This window comes from Parasteatoda tepidariorum, chromosome 1 (genome assembly GCF_043381705.1).
Source record: "Parasteatoda tepidariorum isolate YZ-2023 chromosome 1, CAS_Ptep_4.0, whole genome shotgun sequence".
NCBI lineage: Eukaryota > Metazoa > Arthropoda > Arachnida > Araneae > Theridiidae > Parasteatoda > Parasteatoda tepidariorum.
Genome location: NC_092204.1, coordinates 58,717,833 through 58,737,467, shown reverse-complemented (window position 1 = coordinate 58,737,467; position 19,635 = coordinate 58,717,833). Strand labels below are relative to the sequence as shown.

The following is a 19,635-nucleotide window of genomic DNA, read 5'->3' as shown; positions in this document are numbered from 1 at the left end:
TCTTTTAAATAGCACTTGGAAGTTAGCATTGAAACCTATAGGATTGTTGTTATAGCAATATTGAACTTACAAGATGAGTCAAAATGACTCATTTAGGTTTAAAATGATCTAAACTCTTAATGATCCTATTTGGAGTGCCTGTTGTTTTATCTTTGCATTATCAGTAATATTTAGTGTTATATGTTATATTGTAATTATAATATTATAATATTATAACCGTCGTTGAACAGCCGACTAAATTTTTAGGTTTACGACTACATGTTCAACTCCTTGTAATTTTGCCGTAGCCTTGTAATTTTGAACCCAATCCAGAAGACAAGCGAAATCCTGAATCAAGTACCGAGAAATTTTGCCTTCGTCGGGGACTTTTTGATGGAACTAACCCGCATTTGCATTACATGTAGAAAAAAACCACGAATTCCTCCCACGGTTAGACTGGCGGCAAGGGGACTCTGAATCATGATCCATTCTACTATTGTGAATATTTTACGTGAGCACCGTGGTTGGTGCAAGCCAGATGCAAAATTCACATTGACCAACCATCCCTGGGACTCGAACTCGGGTTCACCTCATTGGAAGGTATGCGCTCTATTCCCTGAGCCATCACGGCTCAGTGTTACATGTTGAGTATTTTATTATGATCACTCTTAAAATATATTTCTACCATACTTGTTAATAAATAAAATCAAAACATAGACATTGGGGATCGCAATTTAATGTTTAAGAGAGGGGAAAAAAACGCAATTAAAAATATAATGAATCACTTATGATGAAATTTAATCATCAAATCTGATTGATCAAATCTGTTTGATTTATTTCTAGATAAAATGGAGGAGTTGATAAGTATTTGGGTACTAGCACTTCAGGAAGAAGAAAATCACGGATATACCCACACATGTGACCTATGACGTCATCGCCAGCTGATCGTTTATAAGCAAAATGGCGTGTTCAAGATCAGCTAAGTTTTTCCATGTAAGTTAGAATAGTAATTAACGAGAAGTTAATTAAATACTGCATCGTATCGCACATCGAATAAGTTGAAATATCTCGTCTACGTCTTTTACTTAACTTAAATTTATTATTTGCGTAACTTTGAAGCGTAATTAGTTTGCTTATATTCTACACGGCTTCGTGCCTGTCTTTGCGTTAAGTAATAAATATATAGTGAAAGAGTATAGAATGGGTCACTCCAAGATTATTGATACTTGATGGGCTTGGCTTTCTGTGATTGCACTTCATTTTTTGAAAGAATTGAAAAAGTACATATTAAAGGGTCATTACAGAAGACCCTGTATGCGTTGCAAAACAAAATTGATGACTGCAAAACGTAACCAATTTTTAAAATTTCAAGATTTTCAAAAAAATTCCAGATATTGAGAGAAACGTCATCCTCCTTATAGTAATTTTAAATTCATACATTTTGCAAGGTACAAGAAAATGAGTACAGCAGAATGGGGGGGGGGAATCCTCAGTCTCTTTTTTCTCAAGAAGATTGGTTTCCTTTTATTATATACAGGGTGTCTCAGTTAAGCGTTTCAGAACTTCTAAGAGGGGTAGGGGGCATCCTGACGACTCGAAATCATATAGCAATGTGGGGTCGGAAATGCTTTCCTGAAGCAGTGACGTACACAGAAGCACCATAAAGAAAAGAGACCGTAAGTGAAAAATCGCTATAATTATACATTGAAAAAATTATATGGTACATGGGCCAAAGTAAGTGTTCGAAGTTTCTGCCACTGGCTACAATGTGCACCTCACATCTCCGGCGCAAGGTCATTCGAACACTCTGCAATACTCCAGGCATGTCTCGCAGGCAGCTACTGCGATTCTTGCAACCAGCATTATCAACAGGAGTGTCATAAACCAGTGCTTTCATATGACTCCAAAAATCAAGACATGATAAGTCGGGTGACCGAGGAGGCCATATAATTTTTTCAATGTATTATTATAGAGATTTTTCACTTACGGTCTCTTTTCTTTATGGTGCTTCTGTGTACGTCACCGCTTCAGGAAAGCATTTCCGACCCCACATTGTTATATGATTTCGAGTCGTCAGGATGCCCCCCACCCCTCTTAGAAGTTCTGAAACGCTTAACTGAGACACCCTGTAGATGATATTGTATGAATATTATATAGATGATATTGTATGAATATATATGAGCAACGTAAAATACTTTTAAAAAAATAACAGATTAAAGCCCATGACATCGAATCTAGGAAAGAAAACTCCACAGGTGACACTTGTCGCATGTAAAGTTTTTCTAAAAAGTGTTCGACAGTGCACAATGAAGATCGACTTGAATCTAAATTGAAATTTATTAATTATTAATAGCATTCTGCATCTATCTATACTGAATATTTATTTCATTGAATGAGAATCATAATATCTAATTAATATGGAATTTTAAGAGGTTGATTTGCTATAATAAGATCAAGGAAATATGCACGGAAATTGGCGACTAGCGTCTTCTAAGCTTCTGAATCAATCATCGTTGTTTGCTAAAGCATTGAAAATAGTTACTCTATCACAAAGTTGCTAGGTGTTGTTGTAACTTTAATGGATTCTACTTAATTATAACTCAGTAAATTTTTGGTTTAAAATATACTAATAACTAATATAAAAGTTCTGTTCTTACTACCCTGCTAACTACCTTTTTTATTATTATTTTTATGTTCATTAACCAATAAATAAAACTTTTTTACAAGTAGTCATTTATTTTTAACATACGCAGAAAGTAAGTATGCTTATTTTTTAATTTTGTGATTAGATAATACCTTTATTCGTGAAAAAATGAAACAAAATGGAAAAAAAACATGGAAATTATAAAAATAACTATGGGTTTTTTAATTTCAAACAAATCTAAAAGTAAATATTATCAGACAGATGCAAAGTCAAATTTTTAAATCTAGCAACAAAGAAAAAGGAGATTCAGGCCGTACCTCGATGGGCAACGTGGAAAAGTTTTTAAAGAACATTGGTATTAGTAAATGAATTACACTAGCTTCTAATAGGTCAAGCTGGTGGAAACTGACCTAGGCGGCTTTCATTGGAAATGGCTGTAGTACTTCAAAAGAAACAACAAAATAGAAGGCATGAAACTTAAACCTTTAAGCAGCCTCAAATCAGTAGCAAGTTCATGAAATAAACAGTGCTTACTTCATACGATACTCAAAATTTATGACAAGTATAATATAAGTTATATGTTAAAGAAAGCATTAATCCATGTCACCTTAATTTACAAGTAGTTTATATTGATCATACTATAAGGCATAATTAACGACTAGAATTTTGAGTTTACGACTAATGATCAACTCCATAGCCTTGTAATTCAGTAACCAATTCAGAAGACAAAGTAACTCGTGGATCAAGGATTGTGGCACGCAAGCTTTCGTGGAAGCACTTTTAATGTAACTTACCCGCAGTTGCGAAACATTGAGAGGAAAACCACGAAACCCTCTCATGGTTAGTCCGGCCGCAATGGGATCATAATTCATGATTCGTTAACAATTTAGGACATTTTACAACACTGTGGTCGGTGCGAGCCTGGAGCAGAATTTGTATCAACCAGCCACAGCTGATTCGAACCAAGACTATCTCATTAGGTGGTAAACGCTTTATCCTTTGAGCCACGCGCCTCAGGGAACACTTATTATAAATAGCCTTTTCAAAAGTTTATTATAATAATCCTAAGCATATTCAGACAGATTGAATAATTCTTGAAGCATTTCCTTATTAGCTTAAAAGAATATGCTGCTGATTGTAAAAGGCTAATAATATTAGAGCAGATTAGAAACTACTGAAGACTCTACCAACTAGACTGGCGCATTACAAATGGTAGCAGCATTTTGAGAAAAGGTAACTTGTTTAAATTAATTGTTAAACGAGTGCAATTGTAAACGTGTAAATACAGGTTTAACTTAATTTTTCTATTCAATAAGTACTTAAAGAACTGCATATTTGAGGATTTAAACTTTTAACAGAAGTTGTGGATAATGACGGGAAGTTTTCGTTATTCTTTTAAACACATTTAAAAAAAATTGTTGAAAGAGAAGCGGAGGTTAAGTTAAACAAAAACCTCGTTTACTTTTCATGAGGAATGATAACGTTCGAGCAACTCATAATTTGCTATTTTCAAAATCCAAGTAAATAATTTCAACATTTTCTGAAAAACAACTTCAAACTGAACAGGGAAAAAATAGTATAGTTTAACTTTCAGCAAACTAATTGAAATAATAACTGCTGGGGTGTAGTAACTTGTCACTTGTGTTGAAATACACGATATTTTGTAATTACCGCTCTGTGTACATAATTTTATATTTCGTTTTAGAAATAAAATCACAATACAACACATAGAAGATTGAAATGAACGTTTGAACGACAAAAAAACACTGTCGAAATGCTTCGAATCAAACAGAAATCAAATCAAATCTAGATTTGATTGTCTGGTGAAATTTGGAAATGTTTGTTCTAATAACCATTTAATTTCTCGTTGTCTTCTTCAGCAATCGAAAAACTTTAACATTGTACTTGTCTTCCTCTTCTCAATTGATGCATTAAATTCTGATAGTGGTTTCATTTTTGCATTTTCCGTAATATATATCGAACTTAAAGGGTCCCCTAGTCCAGTGTTCCCAACCTTTTTATCACCGTGGACCTGTCAACGTTTGATAATTTTACTGCTGGGGGGGGGGAACGTTGATTGTTTATATTTTAGATTATTTTAATTTATTAATTTTATTTTAATTGTATTTAAACATGCCTTCAAAATAAAGTACAATTACACCAAAAACAAATATAAAGTGATTTAAATTTTTTAAATCACTTTATATACTTTATCAAGAACGTTAAATTAATGAGAACCCTGAGCTTGTTTCTTTGCAATGAGACTGTTCCATCTGGGGGGTAATCGGAGACAATGACACCCGAAGTGTGTTGCTTATGTCCAGTTTATTCCGTTGCTTTGTTTTGGTTGCTGTTACTGCAGAAAACTCCGCTTCACACAGATAGGTTATCAGAAATGGCAATAGGGATTTAAGTGCTGTGGTGGCAATCTCGGGGTATTCTGCCATGAATTTAATCCAGAACACCGGCAGAGTTGTTGCCTCGAACGTAGTTTTAAGACCGCCGTCATTTGCAATCTCCAGCAGTTGATCTTCTTGCACAGACATGCTAGATTCGCCCGATTTGTTGACAAATGGGTTGCAGATCCATTCCTAACCATATATTTTTAATTTGGGGTATAAACCTAGGAATTTAAATTCAGTTTCAATGAAATGGGCAGCCAGTTACCATTTGATCCACGGACCGGGGATTGGGGAACACTGCCCTAGTCAGTCGTTCAGTGCACAGTCAGTGACAGTTGAACATTAGTGAACGAGTAGTTGAATAAGTAGGGTTATGGGGCAGTACAACAAGTTTTTGGTTTGGGTCAGCAAAAGAAGTATCAAAAACAAACAAAAATCGCATTTCTAAAGATCCCCTTTTGAGCAATAGACAGCCTCAGACTCTCTGACGAAGGGAGTTCCTTCGCTAGACAGACAGTATCTGAATTTTCGACATTTAACGATTTTTTACTTAATATTTGACTAGGTTTCTAAAAACATGCATTAAGGGTCACCCTATGCAGAAATATTTTCTTATAGTTCTACTTTTAAGAGGGCCAAAAATTTAGCTTTTTTTCGAATTGATACTCTTTTTTTTTTATTGGGTTTCAGTTAGCAATCTTTAGTCTTTAAATCATGCAAACATTAAAAGTAATCCTAACTTCAAACTAAATCTAAGTAGTGAAATGCGGTGAAAGCTATACACAAAATCTCAATTTCAATTTTGCCCACATTTGCTATTATTTAGATCAGTAATTGATCATTCACATTTCTTTAATTTGCGAAATCAACTGTCAAAAAATGTTTGAATATGAATGAAAAAAAATGAAACTACTTTTTTGGAACTTATATTTTAGTACAAATGTAATTCCGATAAGATTTTTTTAGTAACTATTAAATGGTTTTTTATGATTAAAAAATACACCATAATATATTTTTGCTTGTAATAAGAGAGTCAGGAAGGGGAAAAAATATATATATAAGGGACTAAGGTGTCCCATATGCGTTAAAGGGTTAATTTAAATTTAACTGAGCTACCCTATTTATGTATTATTATATATATGTGTGTTTTATATTATATGTGTTACCTAGTGATAACGTATATTGGAATTAGTTCTTATTATAATTTAATTAAAATAAAAGGACTTCGCAATTTTAAGCATCTTCTCGCATGCTCCCGTACGTAAGTTATGAAGCAACTGCGCATGCTCTCTAACTATTTTATTGCTTTTTAACATTAACAGTGAAAACTTCATCGAAATTGGCACAGTTACTTCAAAACTTAACGTAAGGCAACTTGCAGGATGATACGTAAAACTGCGAAATCTCTCAACTGAAGAATTAAGTATTTATGTCACTTACTTTCTTTTGGTAGGCAGAGGGAATGGTATAGGTTGTGTGAATCCAGCAGTAGGTGTTCATAATCTCCGATGCAAATTCCCTGGAGTGAGCACATTGTATTGGATCTCCAACGTATTGCTTGGTAGTGACCACTATGCAGAATGTTACTAAACATAACACTGTAAAGGTATAATGCAGACGGAAGACTTCATTGTCGATTTTGGTTCTGGAAACCTTGACGAGGCCTTTCACGCTGCGAAAAAGATCCAACATGTTCGATTAAAAAAAGTATCACCTTTCCTTCATTTCACTATGCGATCTACAGGATTTCATAGTTTGAATTTATTTTATTCTGGTCCCTAAGACGCTATGATAGCTTAAATAGGAATCTTATGGTAATAATTTGTTATTTTTTATCTTCTGTGGTTTCCATCACACACTTTTCGTTTATGTCGCTTAAGTTGGAGTATCTGTTCGAGTATGTGAAATTTCTTGCATACGCGTTTGCATTTCATTTATAATAAACAGAGGCTTTTCTTCTTGTGTTGCAGCCATTAGAAGTGACTAGGAGTACATTTCTTTCATAATCAACAATACTTTTTGCTGAGTTTCCTTCTAGCTTGTGGTAGTGAATCTAAAAAGAATACATAAAATTAGAAATTGTAAAACTCATCTTACAGTTTTTAATCATTCTGTGATAAATTAATGTTAGTATCAAAAAATATAATTCATTTTTCAAGTTTGTGATGTGAGCTTTAGACCAAAAGTGACTTTTTCAATACATTGCACCTGAAAATGGCAAATGATAATGGAAATTTAACGTATCAAACGAGGTCGAATTATATAATCCCCTATCTTTCGAAATACAGCAATTGAATTTCGATGTGGAGCATTATTAGAATTCCATTCATCAATCGAAGAATATCTTTTTCTTAACAAAATGTAATTTTTTTCAGTATCTATTGCATGAATCGCTGTGGCTCAGGGTATAACGCGCTCACCTTCCAATGAAGAGACCTCGGTTCGAATCCCAGAGATGGCTGGTTGGTACGAGTTCTGTTCTCGGCTCACACCGACCACAGTGCTGACGTAAAATATCCTCAGTGGTAAAAAGATTATGCATTAGCATCCAACTGTCATCGGGCTAACCATGGGTTGTTTTCGTGGTTTTCCTGTTCATGTGACGTAAATGCTAGTTCCATCAAAAAGTTACAGAATTAAGTTGGCAGTTAAGAGCTGGTTACAAAATAAGAAAATATCTACCACACCAATTTTCGAATTCTTTTGTTCTGTTTTTCTTTGTATGTGACTAAATTTAATTTTTTTCATTGCATTTTTTTCCAATTTTTTTTGTCATTTATTAAAAATTATTGATTGTATATTTAAAGTCAAAACATTCCTCTTAAACTCTAAATTGTATTATCTAGAACCGAATTTTAAGAACCTGAAAAAATTGGGTGACAATTCTAGCATAATGGAAACCTTTAAAAGTTTTCTATTTAAGCATAGGTTGGTCTGAAAATATCTATAATCTCCTAAAAAGTTTTCTTTCAAAAACAATTTTTGAAGCAGCCAGCATTCAACGACAATTATAAGCAAAATTAGTAAATTTAGTATGTCTTGCATTCAAATGTAAACTAATGCAAAGTACTTATAATTAGACTTTACAATCTTCAGTGTCTATTATTTTATAGTAGATTTACCTCCATCTCTCTTAGATATTTTATTTAACCATTGTCTACGAGTAGAAAAAAAAACTTTTTCTCTCTTCTTAGAATCTTTTTGAATTCTTCACATACTATTTAGCTCTAAATTCTATTTTTATCTCATCATTAAAATATATGTAGCATTTTTGGTTTCATGGCGAGCTCATACGATAAAATCTTTCTTCGGAACAAAAATAAAATTATTTTAAATCTACTTCAAATATCTTTTGAAAAAATATATTTTTATTGTTTGCTTTGAACAATGATTATGTTCATTGTATTTTATTTCTCATTATATTCATTATATTTACTAAAAATATGAAGATTTAGCTCTCTAGAAAATTCTATTTTATTACTTCCCGCTCCATTGATGATATTAAAAGTTCATAAACAGAATATAGTACGTTATTTTGCCCCTCACAGTTTGCAATTATGTATAAAAAATAATCATGACTATTATTGCTTTATAAAATTTGTATCGTAAAAAAAATAAAAATTCTCACTTGTATAGCGAAACTATTGAAATTTAAAATCCAAAAAATATCATTAACCATTTCTAAAAGACTCAAAACCTGTCTTAAGTAAAAAAGAAATAAGAAAGAAATAACTTTTTAGAGTATTTTAACAAACCAATCATTAAATCTATCGACCAATAGAAGTATTTTTCATAATTGCTATTTTTTTTGGGGGGGGGAACTAACTTCTTTTTTGATTTCTACATTTTTGACTTGAAATTTATCATTCATTAACAAACAAAAATGGGTAAATTGTTTTAATAACATGTGCAATGGAATAGAATATCCGGGGAAAGAGAATTTGTACTATTTTTGAATCAAATAAAAAGGAAAACATAAACAATATATGTTAAAAATAATTCAGGTGAGATAGACTGTGTAAACTTCAAAATTGGTTCATATTTTCCAAAGAAATAAGTTTACAGTGATAAAAACGTGATTCGTAACAAATTTTCAGATTACGAATAAATAATTACGTTTTTTACGAAACCGTTTCCTGGTATATGCTCCGAGAGAACATTTCATCAGAGTAACGAAATAGCTATCGTCACTCCTTCGAGGAAATGAATTTCATCAATGGTAAAAAATATTACATCATTGTATTTCTTACACAAAAAGAAACCTCCTTGTGTTTCCTGTATTTAACTATACCGAAGGCACCATAAAGCTGGATCAACGTCACCTTAACAACGCAAGAAATAAAGATAGAAGAGAGAGAGATAGATTACTCTCCTCAGTAAAGCAGGATTCGAACCAGGGATCTTCCGGGTACGAGGCCAACTTCTTGAACACCACACTGTCGGTTGCCTTACTTCGTCACTTTATTTTTGATCGTCTTCTAGTATTCGTCATTCTAGTTAACGATCTCCCACAACGCATTATGATGAGGTTTCGAGTTAAGTAAAAATCTTCGCCATACATTTAAGAGTTACCGTTTCGTCACAAATAAAGTGATTTCGTGACGAAATAATTCTCAAAATTACAAAATATAGCTCAAGGATTGCTGAAATACTGAAGGTTAGAGTTTTATTTCTGAGAGTGTAAGTTTTAGAAGTACTATAATATGGTTGAAATTAACACCATATTAAGATTCCATGGAAATTTGAATGATCATAAGGTTAAAAAAGCTCGAAATTTCGAACAGTGTATACAAATAATTATTTTTTTGATTGCAGAACAACTAAAAATGATGGCTTATCTTACTATCATTATTATTTAAGAGAGTCCACAAGTGATCGTTTAAATTTCAAACAATGTTTTCAAATTACACTTCAGATTCAAACTCATTGCAAAGAAGTCTTATGATTGTATCAGTTTCATCCCTCTTGAGACCTGATAACGAAGCATTTCATAAAATTGTCATTTAGAGTTTGGTTAAAAAAATTCTGCTACTTTAGTTTTATACCTTTGACTAATTTATGAACAAAAAGGGACGAATCATTTAAATAAATTTACAAGGAATTGGAAAAAAAAGAGAAAACAATGGGGGGGGTTCTAAAAAAAAGGGGGAGGAATTCTTTGAGTTATTTTTTGCTCAAATAGAGCAGAAAATGTAAACATTAGATACTTTTACCCCCTGAAAAAAAATTGAGATGCGATAGAGGCAGAATTTAAAATCAATGCACATAAATTATATTAAAGATACATGAAACAAACCTAATCACACCGAGAAGTCAAAAGATGATGAACGAAATTATGATAATGTTGAACGAAAATTGAAGAATCATTTAAATTCAAAAGGAAATAGAAAGAGAAAGGAAAGCAAAGGAATATTTTTTTTAAATAAGGGGGGGGGGAATTCTTTGAGCTATTTTTGCCACAAATAAAACAGAAAAAGTAAATATGTATAAGATAATTTTACCCTCTAAAAAAATTCTGTTGCGATAAAGTTTATTTTAAAATCAATACACATAAATTATATTAAATCTACATGAAACATACCAACTCACTACAAAGAAGTTGAAAGGTAATGCAAGTTTTAATTTTAAAATAATTAAAGTCAGCATGCACTAATGATATATCTACAGGTAGTATCCTAGCAAAGAAGACTTACGATGGTGCTAGTTTTAATAACTCCCGCGCAGCGACTTATTTTCTGACATGGAAACACTCGATATCAATTCACATAATTAGCATCAAACCTCTATCAAAAAGTGAAAAAAAAAACTAGTTTTGTTTGGCAACTTAACTCATCAGCTGACAGATTAGTTTTACAACTGGCGTTTAAACAGTTGGCAAAATAACAAATGAAAAAGAATAAAAAGACACTAAAAAAAGTTTGTCTGTCCTAACAAATGTATGCCGAATTGCTAATGACGTCAGTAACCTGCGATAAGACTGCAAAAATAATATTCTCATTTTCCGGTTATAAATAAGTTCATTTATCAAACTTAAAAAAGAAAAACAATTAGAACAAAAGAACTGAAGCTGAAATCCATACATTTGCCTTTCTTTGCCCTAACTAAAAAAGTTTTTCAAATAACAGCTATTATATAAATATTTGTTCATAAAAGCTTTTATAAATATATCACATAATTTTTAAAAATGAGACTAACTAATTTTATCATTCATGTTTCACTTCTTTTTTCTACAGGAGTTTTTACTTTTCTTATAAGCCATCATAACTATACACAAACCTCTCACTAAGGAAAATAATCTGATCAAAACTAACAGAATATAGTAAAATTTACCCTTTTTTTGGCTCTATGGGAACATCAAAAAGCTCAGTAATTTTGACCGAAGCATTTTGTTAAAATTAACAATAAAACAGTGTTTTGTAATATTTAATAAAATTTGATAATCGTTCTAAAATTTGGTAATTTCATCATAAAATCTCAGAGCAAGGCATAAAAATCAGTTATTCTGTTAAATTTACTTCTTAATTTTATATTTATTTAAATGTGTTGTAATAAGAACTATAATTTTGAAAACTAGAAGTTTCGGTAAACCGTTGTCATATGAGCGGAAAAATTACCTAATCAATGGTTTAAGCACCGTATATTTTTTGCATTATTAACCAGAATTACGATTTTTCTACAAGAAATAATATTACCATACAGTACTATAACCACCATTTTATTCTCCATGCGTATAATTTTACAAATTTCTTAATTTTTTCAAACATTACTAATTAAAGAAATTGAACAATAAATCCAAGGAAAGGTGATAACTATTTTGCTTTCAAAAATATTTTGAGCAAAAACATGAAGAAAAGGCAATAACAATTATTTAAACTACATAACTTTTTTAAAAAAATAAAATAGAAGAATATAAATAAACATATTTAATTAATAATTATGAAAATAATTTCTATATTAGTTTTATAGTGGTTGAATTTTACTTCCAGTTAACAATTATATTGTATAGTTTAAAGAAGTATTTTTCAAAAGGCTAATGCTAAAAATTTATTAGACTTCTTGCAAAGCTTTTTTCCCTTGCTACAATAAAAATCAAAGTCATTTGCTATGTGGTTTGTATAATCATTTATATCAAGGTACTCTAAAGTACATTGATTTATGAAAATAGCCTGTTCACGTAAAATAAATTAATGTCTTCTTATTCTCCAAAATTTTGCTCTTTTTGCATATTTAAGAACTACGAATATAAGTTTAGGAAGTTATTTATTATTTATTTTATACTCCAAACCTACTTAATAAGATTTACTAAAACTAGCACAAAATACAATATTGTACTTCAATATTCTTTTTATCTTATATCTTGTTAAAATTACAAGCATTTCATTTAAATGCTTTTTCATTCATAACTGTCAGAAATATTGGTGCATGCTTAACGTTAGTCGTAATATGATACTAATATATTGTCCCATAAGAAATGTTCATAATCATAAACCCTCATACTGTCTATCGCACTAGTCAATTATTATAAGATTGAAACTCAATTTGTTCAAAAACATGATTCAACTTTGTTGCAACATATTTGAGCGTTATTCATGTTTAAAATAAGGATTTTATGACTAAATCATGAGCAAATTAGTTTAATATGCTTCTTAAACTTCAATTTAAATTTATTCTTATAATTTATAACCTATATTTTAAAAAAATTATAATTGTATAAGCAAGCTTACTTTTGATAACAATTAGCTATTTTAACTATTTTTAAGAAATTTCAACTATTTAAAATAACTATTGGAGTGAATTAAATATAATTTATGCAATCAAAAAAACTAAGATATATCTATCAGAATTTAAGATATTCTAAAATTTTAAATTTATTTAATTATTTATGTATTTTTGTAAAAGTTCAATTTTACCCATTTTCAAGAAATAAATGTTTTTAAAAAAAATTATTAATTGGTGTTTATCATTTTGTTACAGTTCTCGACTAATAATACCTTGTCTAATATTAAGATAATATAAGTCCGTATTATTATAAATTTTATAATTTCTCGCGTTTATAACTTTTATTCAATTTCTTTTAGCCTTTTTTGTAACACAATTGCATGATTGACAGTTAAAAAGAAAATAAAACATATTTCGATTGACACAAGTTTTGGAAAAATTGTTTGCACAGATTTATCATATTTAAAATTGTAAATGATTTTAAATAAACATATGAAAATTTTAAGCATTGCAATAAAGATTTAATTCATTGCAGAGTTGAAATAATCTTAGAGAATGTAAGCATCAAAAGTTTATGAGTATAGGATTATTCTCTCGTTCGTTTTAACATTTCATAAATTCCAACAAATTTGAGTTTCCTTAAAAATACTTTAACATAATTGAAATTATAAATTCTTTAAAATAAAAAAAAAGAATTTCTAATTCACTGAAAATAAGATATTTCATTAAAAAATTAAAACGTATCTAGATATTTTATTTTTTGTGTTTACATTTCTAAATCTTTTCTATTTGGAAATTTTTATGTTTTCGTGCAAATTTGAGCTAACCTAAATCAAAATTGAAGTATAAAAAGTCTTTAAACAAAAGTATAAGAATTTGTTACTCAACGATAAGAAGCTAGCTCGAGATTGAATTTATCAAAGTTTGGCCTGCATAAGATGTTTCTCTTTTCCATTTTTACAAATTTCTTCCGAGTTCAAATTTTCTTTAACTATACCATTATTGAAATAATAATTATATTTAAGAAAACAATAAGAGTTTTTTACTCAACGTAGTAATCAGCAAATTTAATTCTGGAAGTCTAGAGAATTTAAATAAAGTTTTGCATATGTTAGTTTTTTTCACTTTGTCTTTGGAACTTCTTATAAATTTCTACCTTCTTCAAGTTTCTCGAATCAGTATTATAATTATAACTGAAATAATAAATGTATTTAAATAACCCTATAAGAAAATTGATCTCAATGATAATTGTCAAGTTCAATGAAAAATTGCATGTCTTCAGTTAAAAAAAATTTCGATTCTATGATTTGTATGATTTCCTAAAATGATATCCAAATTTTCAGTATTCAGAAAAAGGAAATAACCAACCGTTGAAATTACCTGAATCGAATCAGTCTAACGCCAATGCCCCTAGTCAAAACTTTGTTCCGCGCCAATCCGGAAGTTATACATGCAGTTTGCTCTCATGAAGTTCTAGCATCATCACACACCCAACCGAGATCTTCAGCATCTGTGGGATCAACTTTTTTGGGTGAACCTTCTTTTGGGGGCATGTCGAAAAGAAAAGCGGAGAGAGAGAATGACGGGATATATTTTTAGAGTGTTTCGCTACCATGTTGCTCCCGATGGTTCCTGCCTTCAAGAGGATGGAGATAAATCTTCTCCGAATCAGGAGGATGCCTGCTGTCCTTGGTAAGGTGTTCGACAAAGTGCCGATACTTTGTTCGAAATAGGGATGAGTGGAGTGGTTCGACAGGCATCGAACACCGATTTAGAAGAGAGAAGTTTGGGTTGGCAGTATGAAATCTTTCCTTATCCCAAGACAAACTTGTGGTTGTTTGCTTACTAAGATGCAGACTCAAGGATTATTTAAAGGGCCTTAATATAGACCCTCTTAAAACAAAGAAAATGAGAAGTTAAGTTTGATAAACAATCTGGAGCTTGCAACCTACAATATGCGCTCAAGAATAGGACATTCCTTTAGCAACGTGCTCTTAATAAAGAGACATTTCTTTAACAATATGCGGATACTTATTAATAAATTAGCTACATATATTAGCCACAAACATTAAAAATGAAAACTTAAATTAGTCAGATATGTTTATAAAAATAAAGGACTTCTTAGAGGTTGTTTAAAATATTGCTACATAAATAAAAGCAAAATATAAAATTTAAAAAAATAACTTTTTCATATTAAAAAAAGAGTATTTTAAGCATGTTTTGCAAATTTTATTTTATATTTTAAAAGCTTATATTCTAAATATAAAATGAATGAATCTGAAAATAAAATCTAAACTATATTTGAACTTGCGAAAAATTCACTCCTTCATTTTGAAAGGTGAATTTTCAAACTTAATTATGTATCTTTCAGCAAAGTTAACCTAAAAACAATACGCATATAATTCTCACGAATTTCAAGAACTTGATGCTACCTTTTTTTTAAAACCAGTTATCCTTCTACCAATACAACTTTTCTTCTAAAAAAGTTTTAAAAATATTTTATGTTTTAGTTGTTGAGGAAATTAAATTACTTGAATGCCATTGTCTAATTTTCGATAAATGCATTTAATCTAAACAACGGAATTTTAAGTCATATTTTGTTCTCAAATGTTACGAAATAGCATGCTCTCTATAATAAACCACAAATTTTTGATTCATGTGCAATACATTTAATCGAAACCATTTAATTTTGAGATACATTTTGTTTTAGAATACTATAAACAAATAATACACTATCATTTTCAAAGAAAAAATTTATGAAATTACTTTTAAATCTTTAAGCAATTTTGTTCGATCAAAGTTATTCGTTATATGAATTTTTATGTATCACACATTATTCATTAATAAAGGTTAAATTACTCATGATAAAACTATTAATGTTTTTTGAACTCTTTATCTGAGGAAAATAAAAGCATCTTGATAATGAGTAATTTTAAACTATATCACTTAAAAGCGTTATCTGGGCTTTGAAATTTAAGTAATTTCTTAAGAAATATTAAACTCTATAAAATAATCGTCCATTTGACAAGATTTTCCCACAAAGTTGAAATTTGTTGTAATCATTGAGCGATGCTTACATTTTGCATATTTTTTAAAAGGAACAATTTAGAATAACTTTACAATTACTATACCATCAGATCACAAACGTTTTTCAAAACTATGAGATGATTTCTTCATTAATCGATGTCATACTTAAAGATTGCAAATGCATAAATATTAAAAAAAATTAAGCAGTTTCGATAAATTTTTCAAAAATAACTGCTTGTGCCATTTACTCTTACTCAAATTTTGTAAATTTTTTTTAAAAAAATAATTTTAAAAAAAATTGGCTGTTTTTGATGCTACATCTTGTGTTGTGCTAGTAAAACCCAGTTTTGAATTTTTTTTAAAAAAATAATTAAAAATACTAAAAATTGGAGTAAGTGTGGGTCACACCAAAATTAATTTTAACAGATATTATTAAATCTGTTTGACTTTTTAAAACTTAATTCTGTCCCTTTGAAATCTGCAAATATAAAATTCGAAAATGGTGAAATTTTCCTGTGGTTTTTCCTCATTTTAACATTCTGTGCGATTTATAGAATTAGAATAAAGATCCCTTGATAAAAAAAAAAGATAAAATTCAACTTAAAAATTCATAAATAACAGTTACAAAATCCTAACAGTTATAAAAATAGCATGTTATTCACTAAAAATCGTTACTTCATAAGACGAAGAAGCATGCGAAGAACATTTTTAAGAGTTTATCCGCATAAATGAATACATTGCATCTGTGGTTAATATTTCTCATAGATGGCGCTCTGAGTAGTGTTGTATTAATTACATAGATCAGATTCCGCCATTGTTTTTCAAAAGAATTTTTTTGTTATTAAATCATTTTTTTTCGTTATTAATTATACTTTATGTCATAGAGCGTGATAGCAATACATTATATAACTGTCTCAAACGAAAATTCCCTCTCCTAATATGGGCTAAGAAACAAATGATGCAGAAAGATGCAGTATGCAGAAAGAAACAAATGATGAATCATGAAAGAAATGAATGATAATACCCCAAGATTTTCGCATTTTAGAGCATCAATGGAATTTGAAAAAATTGCCAATAAACATGTGAAAAAAATTCCCTGATGTAAATGAAAAATAAAGCGAATGAAAAAGAAAAATAAATCTTTTTTTTGTCCTGGTAGGAAAACATAGTATTTATGGAATAGCAGAATTTCAAAAACTGAAATATCGTTTTTTTTGCTAAATGTTTGAAAGCTGTTTAATAACAGCAACTTTCTTCATGAAAACTATCTGAAAATAGAATCTACTTATCTATTTTCAGGCATCTTGATTTTTTTTTTTTAATTTTTATTGCCGCTTACAGTTTTCATCAACATAAAAAACGCAATATTTTGAGAAACTATAAATTAATAAAATTTTAATAACGCTTCAATAGTATTTTCAGATGAAGTAGTTTTGTTGCGTGAGTAATTTTATAAGAATTTTAAATGAATGAATTTTTAAATTATCTAAATGAAATTTTTAACGAATACCAAAAATAGTTATAGTGTCATTTTTAAAAATGTTCATTCCACAAAATTTGACATATGAGGCTTTAAAATGCGCATTGTATATTTTATTTAAATATTTTTTTGTTTGATGAGTTTAAACATTAAATAGTAGCATTAAAAAAGAATATCTCATTCTCAAAATAAAACATTTTTTTATAATATTTGTTCAAGTGATACTGCCAAATACTAAATAATCATCATTAATTTATCGAATAAAAATTTCAGGTTGCATGAAATAATATTGAAAAATTTCATTATTATTCACGGCTAATTTCTATTTATCAGTTTTTTTTCTCCCTGTGTAAAAGGTATACATAGCACCAACAATTTAGAGCGATACATTATTTAAATAAGTTCTCTTACCTTTAATCCAAAATGTTCAATAAACATTATGCTACTATCATTTATACCTTCCACATTTATGATAAATTTTGTTTTGTTTCATAAAAGTACTTCTTAGTATTTCGTGTTTTCCTTTAATTAAAATAGACAACGTAGCAGAAATTTATTCATCATAAATCACAGGTGTCTATTTTGCTAACGATAAAACCGATCACCTTAACCATGAATGACAATATAGCAGCATAAAAACTATTTAAGAGCTTAAATCATCTAAGATGTAAATATAGTAAATGCATATTCATTGTTGATAATGAATTTATTAATATAACGTTCCTTCTTTTTTTAGTAAAATGATAGAAATATCTAAGAAAAGTATCTATTTTTTCATCATATCGTATTAAGATCTAATGATAATACCATTTAATATTCATCTTGGCGTGACTTAAAAATCGACTTTACAAACCATACTATGACTAAATTTTGTTCCTGTACCAAAGGTAGCATAAATTATTTTCTTTTTGTCTATTTTCTTATAGTCAAAAAAGAAGAAGACGGAGGCAATAAACGCTCAAGAAAAAAAAGAGAAAATGAATTTTTTTTTATCCCACATAGGTCAGAATTTTTTTTTTTTTCTTTAAGTGTTTTCGTCAATTCTCGGAACTAGACACGAGCGAATTTACAAGCTTAAAAAAATCGAAAAAGAAAAATGAACAATAGAAACAAATGCCAAGCCTGTTCAAGGCATACAAATATCGAATGAAAAAAATTCGTATAAAGTAAAAATTTTCGATTGTCTTCAAGAATTCAAGTTCTGAATATACCGCAGACGCCATCCATCATCTCACTTAAAAAAAAAAAAATCAGCTAGTGATATATGTTTTATAACTATTTATAAAGTACAGTGAACTTGCGCATTCCTGACTTTCGATTTAAATTTTTAACTAGTATCACACACATAATCAAGGACCTTATCAAAGCTATACTTCATACGTCAATGGAAAGTAGCTGCAACGGAGTATATTTTTTTTTTAAATCCATGATGGCTGAATACATTTCATTTCATAAAATAATAAAGCCCCTCACCTGTACCGAAACAATAAATTTTCTAATTTAGATCATTTACAGTGAATCTGCTCATAACTAATGAAAGTTTCCAATCTTTATTCATATATGGCCCTAATATAAGCAAGGGAAGAAGAAGATGGTGATACAACCCTTTTTTATGTATTTCCCATCTTTTTATTTTTAGACATAATTGTCATTCAACAACGAAAATTTCTAATCTTGTACAGCTAAGGTTATTTTGATATAAAACAGAATATTTTGTTCTAAGATAAATCTTAACGCGCTAAATTTTATTTTAATTAACAGTATCAAGCTAAGGTTTAACTATAATATGCTAAATTGTGTTATCAAGCTAGTGTATTTTAATTTAAAAACATTTGCTTTATATTCTGTCATAAAACAAATTATCTATGACGAAATATTTAGTTTCGAAATAAAACGGCTAACTTGATTATTTCCAAAAATAGATACAATGAAACAATTCATGATTATTATTTTTGCTTCACGGTACCTAAATTTGCATGGATATTCTTTAAATAATAAATTAATGTATGACTGTTCAAATAATTTAAAGTTTCGTATCTCTCTTAAAAAATTTCACAGTCAAATCGAAAAATTGTTTTTTTACTACCTAATTGACAAAAATTATCTCCGAATAATATATTAACCTACAAATTATTTAAAGTATCTCTGAGATTCTGCTTCCTGCTCCTGATTCAGGTTCCCAATCCCAGGGATTACTTCTCATAAATCATTATTATTCATAACGGCTCTATCATTCTGTAATGCCTCTAAAAGAAGAAAGAAATGAAGAAAAGTAATTTTAGTCATTGAAAAGACTTATATTATTGTAACAGTTTAAATATAAATTTTTAACGTCCATTGGTTACATATATATATATATATATATAATAAATAAATGCATACAA

The 19,635-nt window shown here is 29.5% G+C and overlaps 1 protein-coding gene across 1 annotated transcript in view; it reads right to left on the bottom strand.

Moving 5' to 3' along the window:
• LOC107454159 (innexin shaking-B) overlaps positions 1-14,565 on the bottom strand; it is a 35,981-nt gene extending 21,416 nt beyond the window's left edge. Inside the window, exons 1-2 of the mRNA XM_021144361.3 lie at positions 14,125-14,565; positions 6,466-7,078 (exon numbers count right to left, since the gene is read on the bottom strand). Coding sequence (XP_021000020.1) covers positions 6,466-6,717 — 252 coding nt within the window. The 5' untranslated portion in view covers positions 6,718-7,078; positions 14,125-14,565. The remainder of the gene's footprint in view (positions 1-6,465; positions 7,079-14,124) is intronic.
• Positions 14,566-19,635: the final 5,070 nt, after the last annotated feature.